We start from the raw sequence: 14,446 nt of genomic DNA on the forward strand, positions 1-14,446 counted from the left end.
GGGGGGAGGAAGGGAGAGAGAGAGGGAGGGGAGGAAGGGAGAGAGGGAGGGGAGGAAGGGAGAGGGGGGGAGGAAGGAGAGAGAGAGAGGGAGGGAGGGGATGGGAGAAAGGGGGATGGAGGGAGAGAACTGCCAGGATCACCTGCATCACAACAGGGCCATATAGAACTGTCATATGGCCCACAAATAGAGGCTGACAACTGATTTTACTGTTAAGTTAGTTTGTAGGTCCTGAATAACTTACCATAAACCAAAACTAACTGCTATCAATAAAATGCTTTGCTCTTTCAGAAAGTTTTAATGGAAAAGCTGAAATAGAAAATGGACAACTTTTCTAAATTGAAACCCAGTTAAACATTGAATGAATGAATGTGGTGACTTGGTCTTGTCTTCCCGACCAGCGCTGCATGGTGAGTAATGAGGTTGAAACCGCATGTGCACTCCTGGCCTGTTTAACTGAATTGGGAGCGTTCGCAAGTGGCTGTGACTGACTGAAATGACATATGCAAATCAGCAGGCGCGGCCGCAGAATAACAAACTGATTAGCTCCCTCTCACTGAGAATTAATTGGGTTCCTTCACGCTTCAAATTAATTTCTTTTTTTAATGTCCTATTTGAAAGTTACGGCACAAATAAATAGAGGTGATGAATGGATTGAGTTTTCCAGAATGATCCGATGTTCCGTCAGTGAGTTCTGTTGTTCCGACTTGGTAGCTAGGAACCTTTCTGTTGTGCTGTTTAGTGTTCCTGTCACGCCCTCGGTTCTCAGAACCGAGCCCTCGGTTCTCTATGGTGTTTAGGTCAGAGTGTGACTAGGGGAGTGTTCTAGTCATTGATCTTCTATGTGGCTGGGTTGTATGGTTCCCTATTAGAGGCAGCTGGTAATCGTTGTCTCTAATTGGGGATCATATTTAGGAAGCCCTTTCTCCCACCTGCTCTGTGGGATATTGTTTTGTGTGTGTGTGTAGCACCACCACCACTGGTGTCACGTTTTCGTTGTTGGTTTATTGTTTTTGTTTGACGTTTTCCCCCTAATAAAGATGTGTAACTCTACACACGCTGCGCCTTGGTCCGTCTATCGTCACGACCGTGACAGTTCCCCACAGGGAGGCTGTCAAAGGTGATGCGGCACTGTTGGGCCTCGCTAGTGCTGTTGGTACTCCAAATGCCAGCTGAGTCGTGCGTGCGCACGGGCACGTGTGAGGGTGCACATGCACACGCGTCTGTGTTTGTATGTTCGTGTGTGTTTGTACCTGTGTGTGTGTGTGCGTACCTGTGTTTGTGTGGGTGGGTGTGTGCGTACCTGTGTTTGTGTGAAGTGTGCGTACCTGTGTTTGTGTGGGTGGGTGGGTGTGTTCACATCGTTCAACACGCCCGTTGTCTCTCCCAGTCTCTGTAGAGTTAGACAACTTCAAGGAAGCTGCAGGTTAACTCCTGAGATGGGGAAGTTGAATGTTGAGTGCATTTCAAAGCAGAAGCAGGAGTGTTTTGATGGGGCTGCCTTCAAAGATGTCAAGTTCTGCATTTTAATGTCCAAATCTCTCTACCTGATCCTGAGGTCACTGTATTTGAATTCATTCATCTGAAGTCTGGAAAGTTAAAAACAACTGTATTTATTAATAGTGACCTAGAAACCTCGGTGAATGTTGAAATGTTAGCTAACTATGAGATAATTATAGCCAAGCTGGAAAACTATAACAAAGGAAAAGTTTGTTTCCTCACCTCTCCCAGATGCCATGTTGAGGTTATTTTTCAACTTTGTGCTATAAGATAATAATTGTCTTCATTATTCCTTGCTTTTTAACTACTATAATTATATCTCTCCCTCATAATAACAGACAGAGAGCTTTCTTAAAATAACCATTCTTAAACTAGCCTGGTACTGAAGTCAATTCCTTGGTAGTTTTCAAAACACCAACAACCAGGCTAAAACATTGTCTCACTTTCAAATGAGACTCTATGATGTCTTATTTGAACCCAGTGTGTTTAATATACTCTGTGTATTAGGGTCAGTGACGTCTACAGACATGTCAAAAATGACATCATTCACCGGTCATACCCAGACGTCCCTGTCCTCAATCTACCCTGACACCTGATGTCCCCAGACAAATGAATGCATGTCACAGCTATCTGGCTGTCTCTGTTTGTGACATGCTGGTGGCAGAAACCTATCACCCTGTCCAGGTCTGTTATGGACACTGACAGCTGATGTTGTGAGCAGCCTGCACTCAACCACCCTGTGTGTGTGTGCACATCCGATTAGCTGATTGGCCAAACTGTCAATCTTACGGTTCCACTGTGTATCATTGTTGACTTATTCTTGGAGTCTGTTGTTTCAGTTCATATACAGCTGCAAGGATCATGTGTGTGTTCCAAACTGTAACTAACCCTGTGTGTATTTGTGTGTGTGTGTTTATACCAGGTGGCTGAAATGCATGGCGAGCTGATAGAGTTCAATGAGCGTCTGTACCGTTCTCTGATGGCCAAGGACCACCTCATCAACCAAATGAAACAGGAACTCATTGATCTCAGAGGACCAGTGAGTTACCCTCTACACAGACACATTGCCTGCATACACACACCCATGGGAGATTGCCGGCCACTCGGTAACAAATCAACAACCCCAGGCTACCTCTTATCCCAGAGCTCCAGCCATCATCTGCTGGCCGAAGCTTTGGCCGCACACTGGCTGGCTGACCAGGCAAGCTGTATGTGTGGTTCTCTGGTCCCTGGGGCTGGAGCAGGAGGGGAGTAGAGGAGATGTGGCCCCCTCTATCCCAGCCCTGTGGTCCTGTCTCTGGGGTGTGAGAGCCCTACTTCATCCTCTCTACACCAGACCATTTTTATTCTATTAATAGACAGTCCACACATTGAAAAATGAAAGACAAAAGGCTGTTGAAACACACACACACATAAACACAGCCCCCGCCACACACACACACAAAGAATTACCCCTGCATGTGTCCCTGGGCTGTGGGGGGATTTGAGGAGAAGACAGATTATAGGAATGGATCCCTTACAGCCGCGCTGGGTAATAGTGTCCATCTCTGCCGCTCCCTCCTATCCAGGGATTAACAACAACAAGAGGCCCTATGGTGTCACGCACTACACTATGACTTCCAATTGTTTTTTTTTAGTGTGTACAGGACGTTGATGTGAGAGTGGTGGTGATGATACAGTAATGTCACAGTGCTCTGCTCCACTGGTCACACAGAAAGATGCCCTCTCCCTCAGGATCTACCCAACCCTGCTGCTCAGACACAGAGGGTTGTGTAAAGTAGAAATGGATGAAAGGTAGCTGACATAGTAACACAGTGACATTTTGTATAAACAGTGACATTTTGCTCTCCATCTTCCTCTCCTTACTTTTGAATAAAGGTTCCTGGTGACCTGAGCCAGACTTCTGACGACCCCAGCCTATCAGATTTTGAGACGTAAGCACCTTCTATCTCCATATCTCCATACCTTCTCCATATCTACATCTACAGTATATCTCCTATCACATGAGCGGTGTCTGTCTATCTCTACTATAAACGGTGCTTTCGGAAAGTATTCAGACCCCTAATCGGAGAGCCTTGTTCAGAGAGGTGACCAAGAACATGATGGGCACTCTGACAGCGCTCTAGAGTTCCTCTCTGGAGGTGCGAGAACCTTACAGAAGGACGAGTGGCCAGACAGAAACCACTCCTCAGTAAAAGGCACCTAAAGACTCTCAGACCATGAGAAACAAGTCTGATGAAACTAAGATGGAACTCTTTGGCCTGAATGCCAAGCGTCATGTCTGGAGGAAATCTGGCACCATCCCTACGCTGAAGCATGGTGGTGGCAGCATCATGCTGTGGGGATGTATTTCAGCAGCAGGGACTGGGAGACTAGTCAGGATCGAGGCAATAATGAACAGAGAAAAGTACAGAGAGATTCTTGATGAAAACCTGCTCCAGAACGCTCAGGACCTCAGACTGGGGCGAAGGTTCACCTTCAAACAGGACAATGACCCTAAGCACACAGCCAAGACAACGCAGGAGTGGCTTCGGGACAAATCTCTGAATGTCCTTGAGTGTCCCAGCCAGAGCCCAGACTTGAAGCCTTTCAAACATCTCTGGAGAGACCTCCTCTGGAGAGAATCTGCAGAGAAGAATGGGAGAAACTCCCCAAATACTGGTGTGCCAAGCTTGTAGCGTCATACCCAAGAAGACTCTAGGCTGTAATCACTGCCAAAAGTGCTTAAACAAAGTACTGAGTAAAGGGTCTGAATACTTATGTAAATGTAATATTTCAGTTAGAGTGAGAATGACAGTCTTTAAAATCAGGGGAGGACAAGCCCAGCCCTGTAGATCCCCAGTCATAAGACACTAAACCATTTTCATGGTAAGCTATATACTCTGTATATTGTAAACATACATTACTGTGTACACTGAGTGTACAAAATATTTTCCCTGATATAGACTGACCAGGTGAATCCAGGTGGAAGCTATGATCCCTTATTGATGTCACTTGTTAAATCCATTTCAATCAGTGTAGATGAAGGGGAGGAGACATGTTGAAGACAGATTTTTAAGCATTGAGACATGGATTGTGTGTGTGCCATTCAGAGGGTGAATGGGCAAAACAAAAGATTGAAGTGCTTTTGAATGGGGGTATTAGGTGCCAGGTGTACCGGTTTGAGTGTCAAGAACTGCAACGCTGCTGGGTTTTCCACACTCAACAGGTTCCTGTTTGCATCTTTTTAGCTTTGCTTTTTAGTCATTCACTTTTTTTCCGTTATTTTGTTTTTTTGTCTTATGTTTCTTGTAAATAGTTCCGCTTTTATTTTCATTGTTTTTATGAGTTATTTTCCTGTGAAGCACATTGCATGTCTGAAATGTGCTGTATAATTAAAGCTTGATTTGATTTTAATGTCCACCACCCAAAGGACATCCAGCCAACTTGACATGACCGATGCATTGGAGTCAACATGGGCCAGTAGCCCTGTGGAACGCTTTCGACACCTTGTAGAGTCCATTCCTCCAAGAATTGAGGCTGTTCTGAGGGCAAAAGGGGGTACAGAAGGTGTTCCTAGTGTTTTGTACATGCAGTGTATATACAGGTGTTGTCCTAACTGCTAATAGATCCTGGCTAGTACTTTATGGTAACTACTTTATTGAGGTAAAAGGTAGTTAAAATGTACAACTGTGACATGTGGCTGTCTCACCCAGCTATCTTAAGATGGAATGCACAAACTCTAAGGCGCTCTGGATAAGAGCATCCGCTAATGACTAAAATGTAGAAATATATCTTTTTAAATGGCTATTTGTAAAGAAAGCCTGTTTGACACTGGTCCAGGGATGGTCCAGGGATGACCCCTGTCATCTCATTAGGAGAGGAGTGGTTTAAAACAGAGTTGAACCAAGGTGGTCACCCACTTGACCAGTTTCCTCATGTCCTCGTTAGCGCCGGTGAAAAGAGAACACTGCAACCTTTGTGAGGGAGGAGGGAAGGAGGCTGTGTCACTGTGCTGTTTAAATCAGTTATGTCTCTTATTAAACACAGAGAACAGGGGTAGAGGACTAGAGGGCTGTAAACACCTGACTATTACTGGGTGCCTGAATGGCAGCCTATTGCCTATATAGTCCACCACCTTCAACCAGTACCCATAGGGCTCTGGTCAAAAGTAGTGTACTATATAGGGATAGTGTGCGATTTTGAACACACCCTGGGTGTCTGAAACACTGTTCCAGCAAGATGGTAGTAATATCCTCTGGTGGGAGGTAGTGAGGAGCAGAGGTCAAACCACATACAGGTTCACATTTTATCTCCCTTTGGGTTCTTTCCATTTCCCTAATGAAAGGTCTCCTCCTGGAGTTTTTATGTAGGTAGCCATTTTGTCATGGTTTAATACTCTCTTTGCCTGACGACTCATCCTGAATTGAATTCCGCTGCTCTGTCGATTTCCCCCATGCATTCATCGTGGAGGAGAAACGCTAGTGGCCGTGGTGTTTGGCCGGAGTGGTATGGATGGGTAGCCTGGCAAATATCGTAGTGGTTCTGATTTCTGCTTCCTGACAACGTGATCTTCATATAAGCGTAGTAGTAGTGAATTCTTGAATCTATTGAAGACCCTCTCTTTAATGTCGTAGTATATTTTATGAATGACATCTTTCCTGCGATGAATACTACAGTATCTATAACCCTTACTGTGTATTCCTCTCCCGCAGGGCTCACCGTGCTCTCATCAATGTCTGGATTCCCTCTGTGTTTCTGCAAGGACGCGCTTCTAACGCCTACCATGTATACCAGGTAACACCAGATCCTAGTCTAATAAACAGGTCAAGACGTCCTCATTTTCTGGTATCCTATTTTTGTGTTTGGTTGTTGATTGGAGTAAGTAGTAAAGACTAACACCCAGCATATGCCCTGGCCTCGATAACTGCTTTTTATTGTACCTAGCACGTTGACTAGGCGTGAAACCTCAGGTCTCTCACTGTGTCGCCTTCCTTCCTGTTCTCCCTTGAGGGGGTATGTGTCACTGCCCTGCTCACTTCCACTCTCCTCTGTCAGGATGAGGAGCCACAGTGTAGCGAGGTGAAACCAGAAATGATGGGACACGACAGGTGACACAACCTCAGCGGAGAGATAGTCGAGCGTGATTGGCTGGCTCCCGGACTGAACTATGTACAAGTCTGCTCTTGTATCTCTGCCACTGCAGTGTGGTGCGAAGACATAACACGCACCCCTGGACAGAATAGTAGAGGCCTGGGCAGTGCTTCCAGATGTTAACCCTGATAAGTAGTGACAGGAGGCTGGTATTGGAAAGTAAAAGGTTATGGCTGATAAGACATCAATGATCCGATTGGTACAGAAAGGAATCAGAGGTCATTCAAGGTTTTGCTGGGAAGTTCAGTTGACGGATTTAGCATTGAACTTAAATATTCTAGTTAAATGGTTACGTAAATATTTTTCATTGATTTAATGACACCTGTTTTTACTAGCACTTTGAAACTATTGCTTAGTCTAGCCTCAGACAATGGCTGTATCCTGTATAGGCTTTTGTGCCTTTGTGGTGTGTTCTCAGGGGTCTATTTGTCTTCTAGATCCCTACGGAAACATTACTATTGTTCTTAATAGACTAGATAGATGAGAACGGTTTGCCATTGTTGGCTGTGTGTGAAAGGCACTTTGTATCTTTCTCTCCAAGGCTTAAAAACAGACGTGATGGGTCACTCATGCCAAAACATTGGAGCTGTATGCGGGATATATGAGAATAGGTATTTCTCATACAGAAGGTGCATACACCTGTTCTTAAATAGCATTTGAAAGAGAGACTACTGGGATTATAGAAATTGAGTCCTAGAATGTGTTAAAAAAAATGTAATGTTCCCATTTCCAACCAGCCAACCAGGTGACAGCAACCCTCGGCCATTCATTCCAAACATCCTGTTCCTGTACTGTTCCAATAACAGCAAGGCCTAAAAACCAGCACCACCCAGCAGAACACAACATCAGAATCACACAGCTCCGTTTCACTCTCTGCTGAACTGAAAATGATGGAGAGGGGAGAGAAGATAAATAGAGAGAGAAAAGTGAGAGAGAAATGGGAGCCAGAGAAGCGTGGCATTCTTCTCTGCCACTAGATTACAGGGCATTTATTGAGCAGGCAAATTGCTTGTTCTCCATTCTGTCTTTGCCTTTCTCAAAAGCCACTTTTCTTCTCCGTTTAAAATGACTCAATGTAGACAGAACAAGGCCTGGGATGCCCATAGAGAGAGGGAGGTTGTGACGGTTCTCACTATTATAACTCCTGTTTTGTTCTCCCCAGATGAGCTCTCCGTCTCTCCCCTACTCTCTCCCTCTCTCCCCCCTCCTTTCATGAGACTATAACGGCAGTTGGAAAGTATTGTTGCACTCTCATACGATACCAACAAGAAGTTATAATAGAAATGTGTGTCGTGGAAAAAATCTGAAAAATGGCTTTTCTCTTCTCCCTCAGAGTAACAAGTAAAATAATAACAGAAATGAAGAGCCCTTCGTTTGCCAGGTGGAGATGACGGATGCACTTTGGCATGTTGTGGTGATAACACTCCTTCCCTCCAAACGTCTCTTGACAGAACCAACATATCAAATCCAATAACATTCCCAGCGTAGCTAAAATAAATATATATATCTTCTAGAGTAGACTAATTGCTTAAAGGAAAGTAAAAGCAATGTTATGATTCATGGGAAAACTCTTTGCTTAGTTGAGCACACACACTGTACACAGATTTATTTTACCTCTTGTGTGCTGATGCCAAGTGAAGCCCTGTACTCAAGATGAGCCCCGGCACACAGAATGTACTGTTATTTTTATATTTTTTTAAATGAGTGATTCCCTTTGATCAGTAAAAAGAAACTGAGCCAATCGCTTCCACACAAAGTCAGGCCTGCTGCAAACTTTCCCATATTTTTACAACACTAATGAGATTTGATAACTGCTTTTCTCTCTCTCTCTCTCTCTCTCTCTCTCTCTCTCTCTCTCTCTCTCTCTCTCTCTCTCTCTCTCTCTTTCTCTCTTTCTCTCTCTCTTTCTCTCGCTCGCTCGCTCTCATTTTCAATTCCAAATATTCCGGGATACCTGAGACTACTGTAGTTTCTCAGAGGAAAGCTGAGTGTGTGTGAGGGTGATTTGAAAGCGAGTCACAGACACACTAATCGAGCATTCAATAGGCATTATATAAGCTACCTTTGGCTTCCTGTTGGAGCCAAGCCCTTGAACATGCACATACTCAAAATAGAAATCAGCTATAACAATGAATAATTGAGTCGTCCTCGTTGACATGCTTCCAACGTGTGCTGTTCCCATCACATAGATCCCATAGGTCCCATTCCCCAGAGGTGCACTGTGGAAAAAGTGCTAATGATGATAATCTCTATATTGCATGCAGTTGACTTCACAACGCGCTGAGAGGATTCATACAATGGAGTGGTGGACAGTTTACGTAGTTCAGTCTGCAAACTCTTTGTGTATGTGCGTGTTTCTTTTGCCAAAGCCTGAGACTGCATCTCATTGGCTTCTTTGCCTATGCAAATGAGGGATATCATATCCATAAGTAGACCAGAGCCCATTATTAATCTGATTCCTAATTGAGATGATGATCAAGACTGTAAAGATGATGGGGGCCCTTGATTATAGTTGTTTGTGGTGGATGTTGATTACTATGATGATCGTTGTTTTTAGTTGCATCGATTCGTCATAAATTGGATCTCCACTGTAAAAGACAAAGATCGCTTTAGTTAGATTTCCATCTTCAGAAGAGCATGTTAGGCCAGTCAGAGAACTGAGAACACGTTGTACGATCTGCAAATATATTTGGAAGGAAATAACCATCAAATAACTCCGATATACAAAGATAATAACGGCAATTCAGAGAAGATGATTTTAAGGCTGGAAGGTGACAGGAAATTGCCCAACTTTCTCTCTTGGTAATTTAAATCAGAATTGCAGCGGCTCTAGATTGCAGAGCCTTGCTAGGCTGTTTGATCTTTGTCTTGTGAGGGGCTAGTAGTGGAATCTCCAATGCCGTACCTCAGAGTCTGAGTCAAATCAAGCCATTAATTTACTATAGTTCCTGGAAACACTATGGGGCTGTGTCTCTAACCTCCTCCACATCTCCCATCTAATTCTCTCTCTTTCTCTCTCGTTTAATCCGTTTTCTCATTCCCTCGCTTTGCCACTTCCTGCCATACTCATTAGAGCAATGCTACGAACCCGACTTGTGACTTATTCATTCAGGAGAGAGAGAGGGTGGGGGAGAGGATAAGATGGAAGAAAGAGAGAGAGAGAGAGAGAGAGAGGGTGGGAGAGAGAGAGTAAGACAAAAGTGAGTGAGTATCAGTATTTTCACTGGCGTTTGAATGCAAAGTTGTCCCTGGCACAAGAGTGACAGCGTTCATCCAGTGACAGCATTCATCTATCTGTCTATCATCACATAGCTCCTTGTTTTATCAGAGCTTGTAACAAAACGATGTAATCCATCTATGAAGGTTATGACAACGAGAAGGTTGTACAGTTTGAATGCAGAATGGCTGAGGTTATGCAGAAATTGAGCTTGGAATGATTGTAGGCTGCATGTGATGAGGATGCATAGTCAAGTCAAGGTGATCCTAGCTTTCTCCTGCTGCTCTTGAACAAACTATGTGCTGTAATCATAAAACTGTTTACCATTATGGTAGATTTACCTCAGGTTCTTCCAGAAGTAAACATATTCAAGTACTTAATCTGTACCACTGATAATAAACAACAACATGTTGCTCTCCAAACATTAGTCAACAACATCACTGTTCATTTAGCGACCTCCAAATCCTCTTCTCTGGATGGAAAGGAGAAATGTGAGGTACATTGTAGGAGTGGCTTTTACAAGTGACCTTCCTAGTGTTTTAGAAGTTCACAGCCCAATCATAAACAAACCTTCGCTTCCTGGGGAGAGAAGGAGTGTGTGGCGGGGTGAGATGGACTTTAGTGCACAGATAAACATCTCACATTTTATCGGTCTACCTGGAGTATTAATTCATGGGTGATGTAGTTCTCAGTGTTCTGTAACTCTGTTAATGTTCCAGAACACAAACTTCAAGGGTATAATTTGATACCCTTGAAGACCCTTGCTGCCCTCAACTTTTAAGGGTATATGACTGAGAACTTAATTTGGCTAGTGAATATTGATGTCTACAAATGATGCGACAAAAGTCATCCATACTAATCTACTCACATCAAATGTCAAAGTATTTGAGTTGTACATCTAATCTTGCAAAAATAAAGTAACAAAATATTTGTCTGTCTGTCTGTCTGTCTGTCTGTCTGTCTGTCTGTCTGTCTGTCTGTCTGTCTGTCTGTCTGTCTGTCTGTCTGTCTGTCTGTCTGTCTGTCTGTCTGTCTGTCTGTCTGTCTGTCTGTCTGTCTGTCTGTCTGTCTGTCTGTCTGTCTGTCTGTCTGTCTGTCTGTCTGTCTGTCTGTCTGTCTGTCTGTCTGTCTGTCTGTCTGTCTGTCTGTCTGTCTGTCTGCCTGCCTGTCTGTCTGTCTGTCTGTCTGTCTGTCTGTCTGTCTGTCTGTCTGCCTGTCTGCCTGTCTGCCTGCCTGTCTGCCTGCCTGCCTGTCCGTCCGCCCGCCCGCCGATTTTTTTAATGTATTTGTAATAATGACAATTACAACAATACTGAATGAACACTTATTCTAACTTAACATAATACATCAATAAAATCAATTTAGTCTCAAATAAATAATGAAACATGTTCAATTTGGTTTAAATAATGCAAAAACAAAGTGTTGGAGAAGAAAGTAAAAGTGCAATATGTTCCATGTAAGAAAGCTACAGTTACAGTTCCTTGCTCAGAACATGAGAACATATGAAAGCTGGTGGTTCCTTTTAACATGAGTCTTCAATATTCCCAGGTAAGAAGCTTTAGGTTGTAGTTATTATAGGGCTCTCTATACCATTTGTATTTCATATACCTTTGACTATTGGATGTTCTTATGGGCATTTTAATATTGCCAGTGTAACAGTATAGCTTCCGTCCCTCTCCTCGCCTGGGCTCGAACCAGGAACACATCGACAATAGCCACCCTTGAAGCAGCGTTACCCATTCAGAGCAAGGGGAATAACTACTCCAAGTCTCAGAGCGAGTGACGTTTGAAATGCTATTAGCGCGCACCCTGCTAACTAGCTAGCCATTTCACATCGGTTACATGAGCCTAATCTCAGGAGTTGATAGGCTTGAAGTCATAAACAGCAGAGCTGCTGGCAAAACGCACTAAAGTGCTGTTTTAATGAATGCTTACGAGCCTGCTGGTGCCTACCATCGCTCAGTCAGACTGCTCTATCAAATCATAGACTTAATTATAACATAATAACACACAGAAATGCGAGGTCATTAATATGGTCGAATCCGGAAACTATCATCTCGAAAACAAGACTTTATTCTTTCAGTGGAATACAGAACCGTTCCGTATTTTATCTAACGGGTGGCATCCATAAGTCTAAATATTGCTGTTACATTGCACAACCTTATGTTATGTCATAATTATGTAAAATTCTGGCAAATTAGTTCGCAATGAGCCAGGCGGCCCAAACTGTTGCATATACCCTGACTCTGCGTGCAATGAACGCAAGAGAAGTGACACAATTTCACCTGGTTAATATTGCCTGCTAACCTGGATTTATTTTAGCTAATAATGCAGGTTTAAAAATATATACTTCTGCGTATTGATCTTTAAAAAGGCATTGATGTTTATGGTTAGGTACACGTTGGAGCAAGGACAGTCCTTTTTTGCGAATGCGCACCGCATCGGTTATATGCAACACAGGACACGCTAGATAAACTAGTAACATCAACCATGTGTAGTTATACCTAGTGATTATGATTGATTAAGTTTAATGCTAGCTAGCAACTTACCTTGGCTTCTTACTGCATTCGCGTAACAGGCCGGCTCCTCGTGAGGCAGGTGGACTAGTTAACCGTAAGTCTGCCAGATTGAATCCCTGAGCTGACAAGGTAAACATCTGTCATTCTGCCCCTGAACAAGGCAGTTAACCCACCGTTCCTAGGCCGTTATTGAAAATAAGAATGTGTTCTTAACTGACTTGCCTACTTAAATAAAGATTAAATAAATAAAAATAAATAAAATCTGCAAAATTGGCGTCCAAAATTACCGATTTCCGATTGTTATGAAAACCTTAAATCGGCCCTAATTAAATCGGCCATTCCAATTAATCGGTCGACCTCTAATTGCTGGTATTATTAGTCACCTCTGTTATTATGATGATTGTGGTAAGGATACTAGTTCATGGCAAGAGGCTATTTTACTTACACAGATTCAATGACACTGGGAAGGGTATCGCTTCCTCTCTCCAACACACACACACAGAGAGAGTGTACAGCCGATAAATCTTCTGCTGAATATTTTTAATGGAAAATTTCTCTCCTTATACCCTCTTATCACTCCGCGTCCTCCTCCTTTTCTGCAGTCCTCCAAATGGATTATATTTTCTGCCTAATTTGGCAAATGTTGTGTCCCAGAGTGGACAGAGAAATAAAGAGCGAGAGATGGAGGGTAGGAGAGAGGGAACGAGGGAGGGATGACATAAGCACTACTGTTCCTCTGCATGTACTCTGCTTCACTATATCGCTGTCTCACACAGCCCTGAACAAACTGTGGTGCTTCAAAATCACCTTTTATTGTCATTTGCACAAGTACAGTGAAATGCCTTTCTGGCCAGCTCTTTCCCAACAATGCAGTAATAAATATCAGTAGTAAACATATTATACTATAAAATAAAGTAAAGTAGAACAGAAACATAGGAGAAATAGAACATGAGTACCATATTTAAAATGTGTGGTGGGGTTAGAGGGGTAAGGTGACTTGGCATCAGGATGTATGATAAACAGAGTAGCAGCAGCGTGATGCGTGACGCACATGATGATTGTGTGTCCGTTATTTAAAGGGAGAGGATCAAGCTGATCCTAACTGTTTCAGGCTGATTTCCATTTTGCCCTGTTTATCAAAAGTGTTGGAAAAACATGTCAATAATCAACTGACTGGCTGGTTTCCGCTCAGGTTATGTCACTGCGACCTTAAATGTCCTAAATGATGTCATCACTGCCCTTGATTCTAAGCAATGTTGTGCTGCTATTTTTATTGACTTGGCCTAAGCTTTTTATACGGTAGACCATTCCATTCTTGTGGTTCGTCGAAGGAGAATTGGTGTATCTGATGGGTCTTTGACCTGGTTTGCTAACTACCTCAAAGAGTGCAGTGTATAAAGTCAGAACATCTGCTGTCTCAGCCACAGCCTGTCACCCAGGGTGTACCCCACGGCTTGAGCCTAGGCCTCACGCTCTTCTCAATTTACATCAACAACACAGCTCAGGCAGTAGGAAGCTCTCTCATCCATTTATATGCAGATGATACAGTCTGGCCCCTCCCCGGGTGTTGTGCTAAACACTCTACAACAAAGCTTTCTTAGTGTCCAACAAGCTATCTCTTCCCTTAACCTTGTTCTGAATACCTCTAAATTAAAGGACATGTAGTTCGGTAAGAAGAATGCCTCCCCCCTACCTCTGAGTGTTTATAGCTTGAGGTAGTCACCTCATACAAGTACTTGGGACGATGGCTAGACAGTACACTGTCCTTCTCTCAGCACATATCTAAGGTTAAATCTAGACTTGGTTTCCTTTATCCAAATCGCTCCTCTTTCACCCCAGGACCATCCTACCCATGCTAGTTTACTCGACGCAAGACCCACTGGTTGATGCTTATTTATAAAAACCCTCTTAGGCCTCATTCCCCCCCCCCCCCCCCCCCCCCTATCTGAGATATCTACTGCAGCCCTCATCCTTCACGTACAACACCCGTTCTGCCAGTCACGTTCTGTTAAAGGTCTTTTCAGTTCGCTGCAGCTAGCGACTGGAACGATCCGCAATTTTTTGTTGTTGTTGAGCT

At 43.5% G+C, this 14,446-nt stretch overlaps 1 protein-coding gene across 1 annotated transcript in view; it reads left to right on the plus strand.

Annotated features, from left to right (window-relative positions):
- Positions 1–14,446, plus strand: part of snx29 (sorting nexin 29) — a 106,596-nt gene that overhangs the window by 75,525 nt on the left and 16,625 nt on the right. Inside the window, exons 16-18 of the mRNA XM_020460609.2 lie at positions 2,423–2,539; positions 3,379–3,434; positions 6,195–6,276. Coding sequence (XP_020316198.1) covers positions 2,423–2,539; positions 3,379–3,434; positions 6,195–6,276 — 255 coding nt within the window. The remainder of the gene's footprint in view (positions 1–2,422; positions 2,540–3,378; positions 3,435–6,194; positions 6,277–14,446) is intronic.

Source organism: Oncorhynchus kisutch, linkage group LG25 (assembly GCF_002021735.2).
Source record: "Oncorhynchus kisutch isolate 150728-3 linkage group LG25, Okis_V2, whole genome shotgun sequence".
Classification (NCBI taxonomy): domain Eukaryota; kingdom Metazoa; phylum Chordata; class Actinopteri; order Salmoniformes; family Salmonidae; genus Oncorhynchus; species Oncorhynchus kisutch.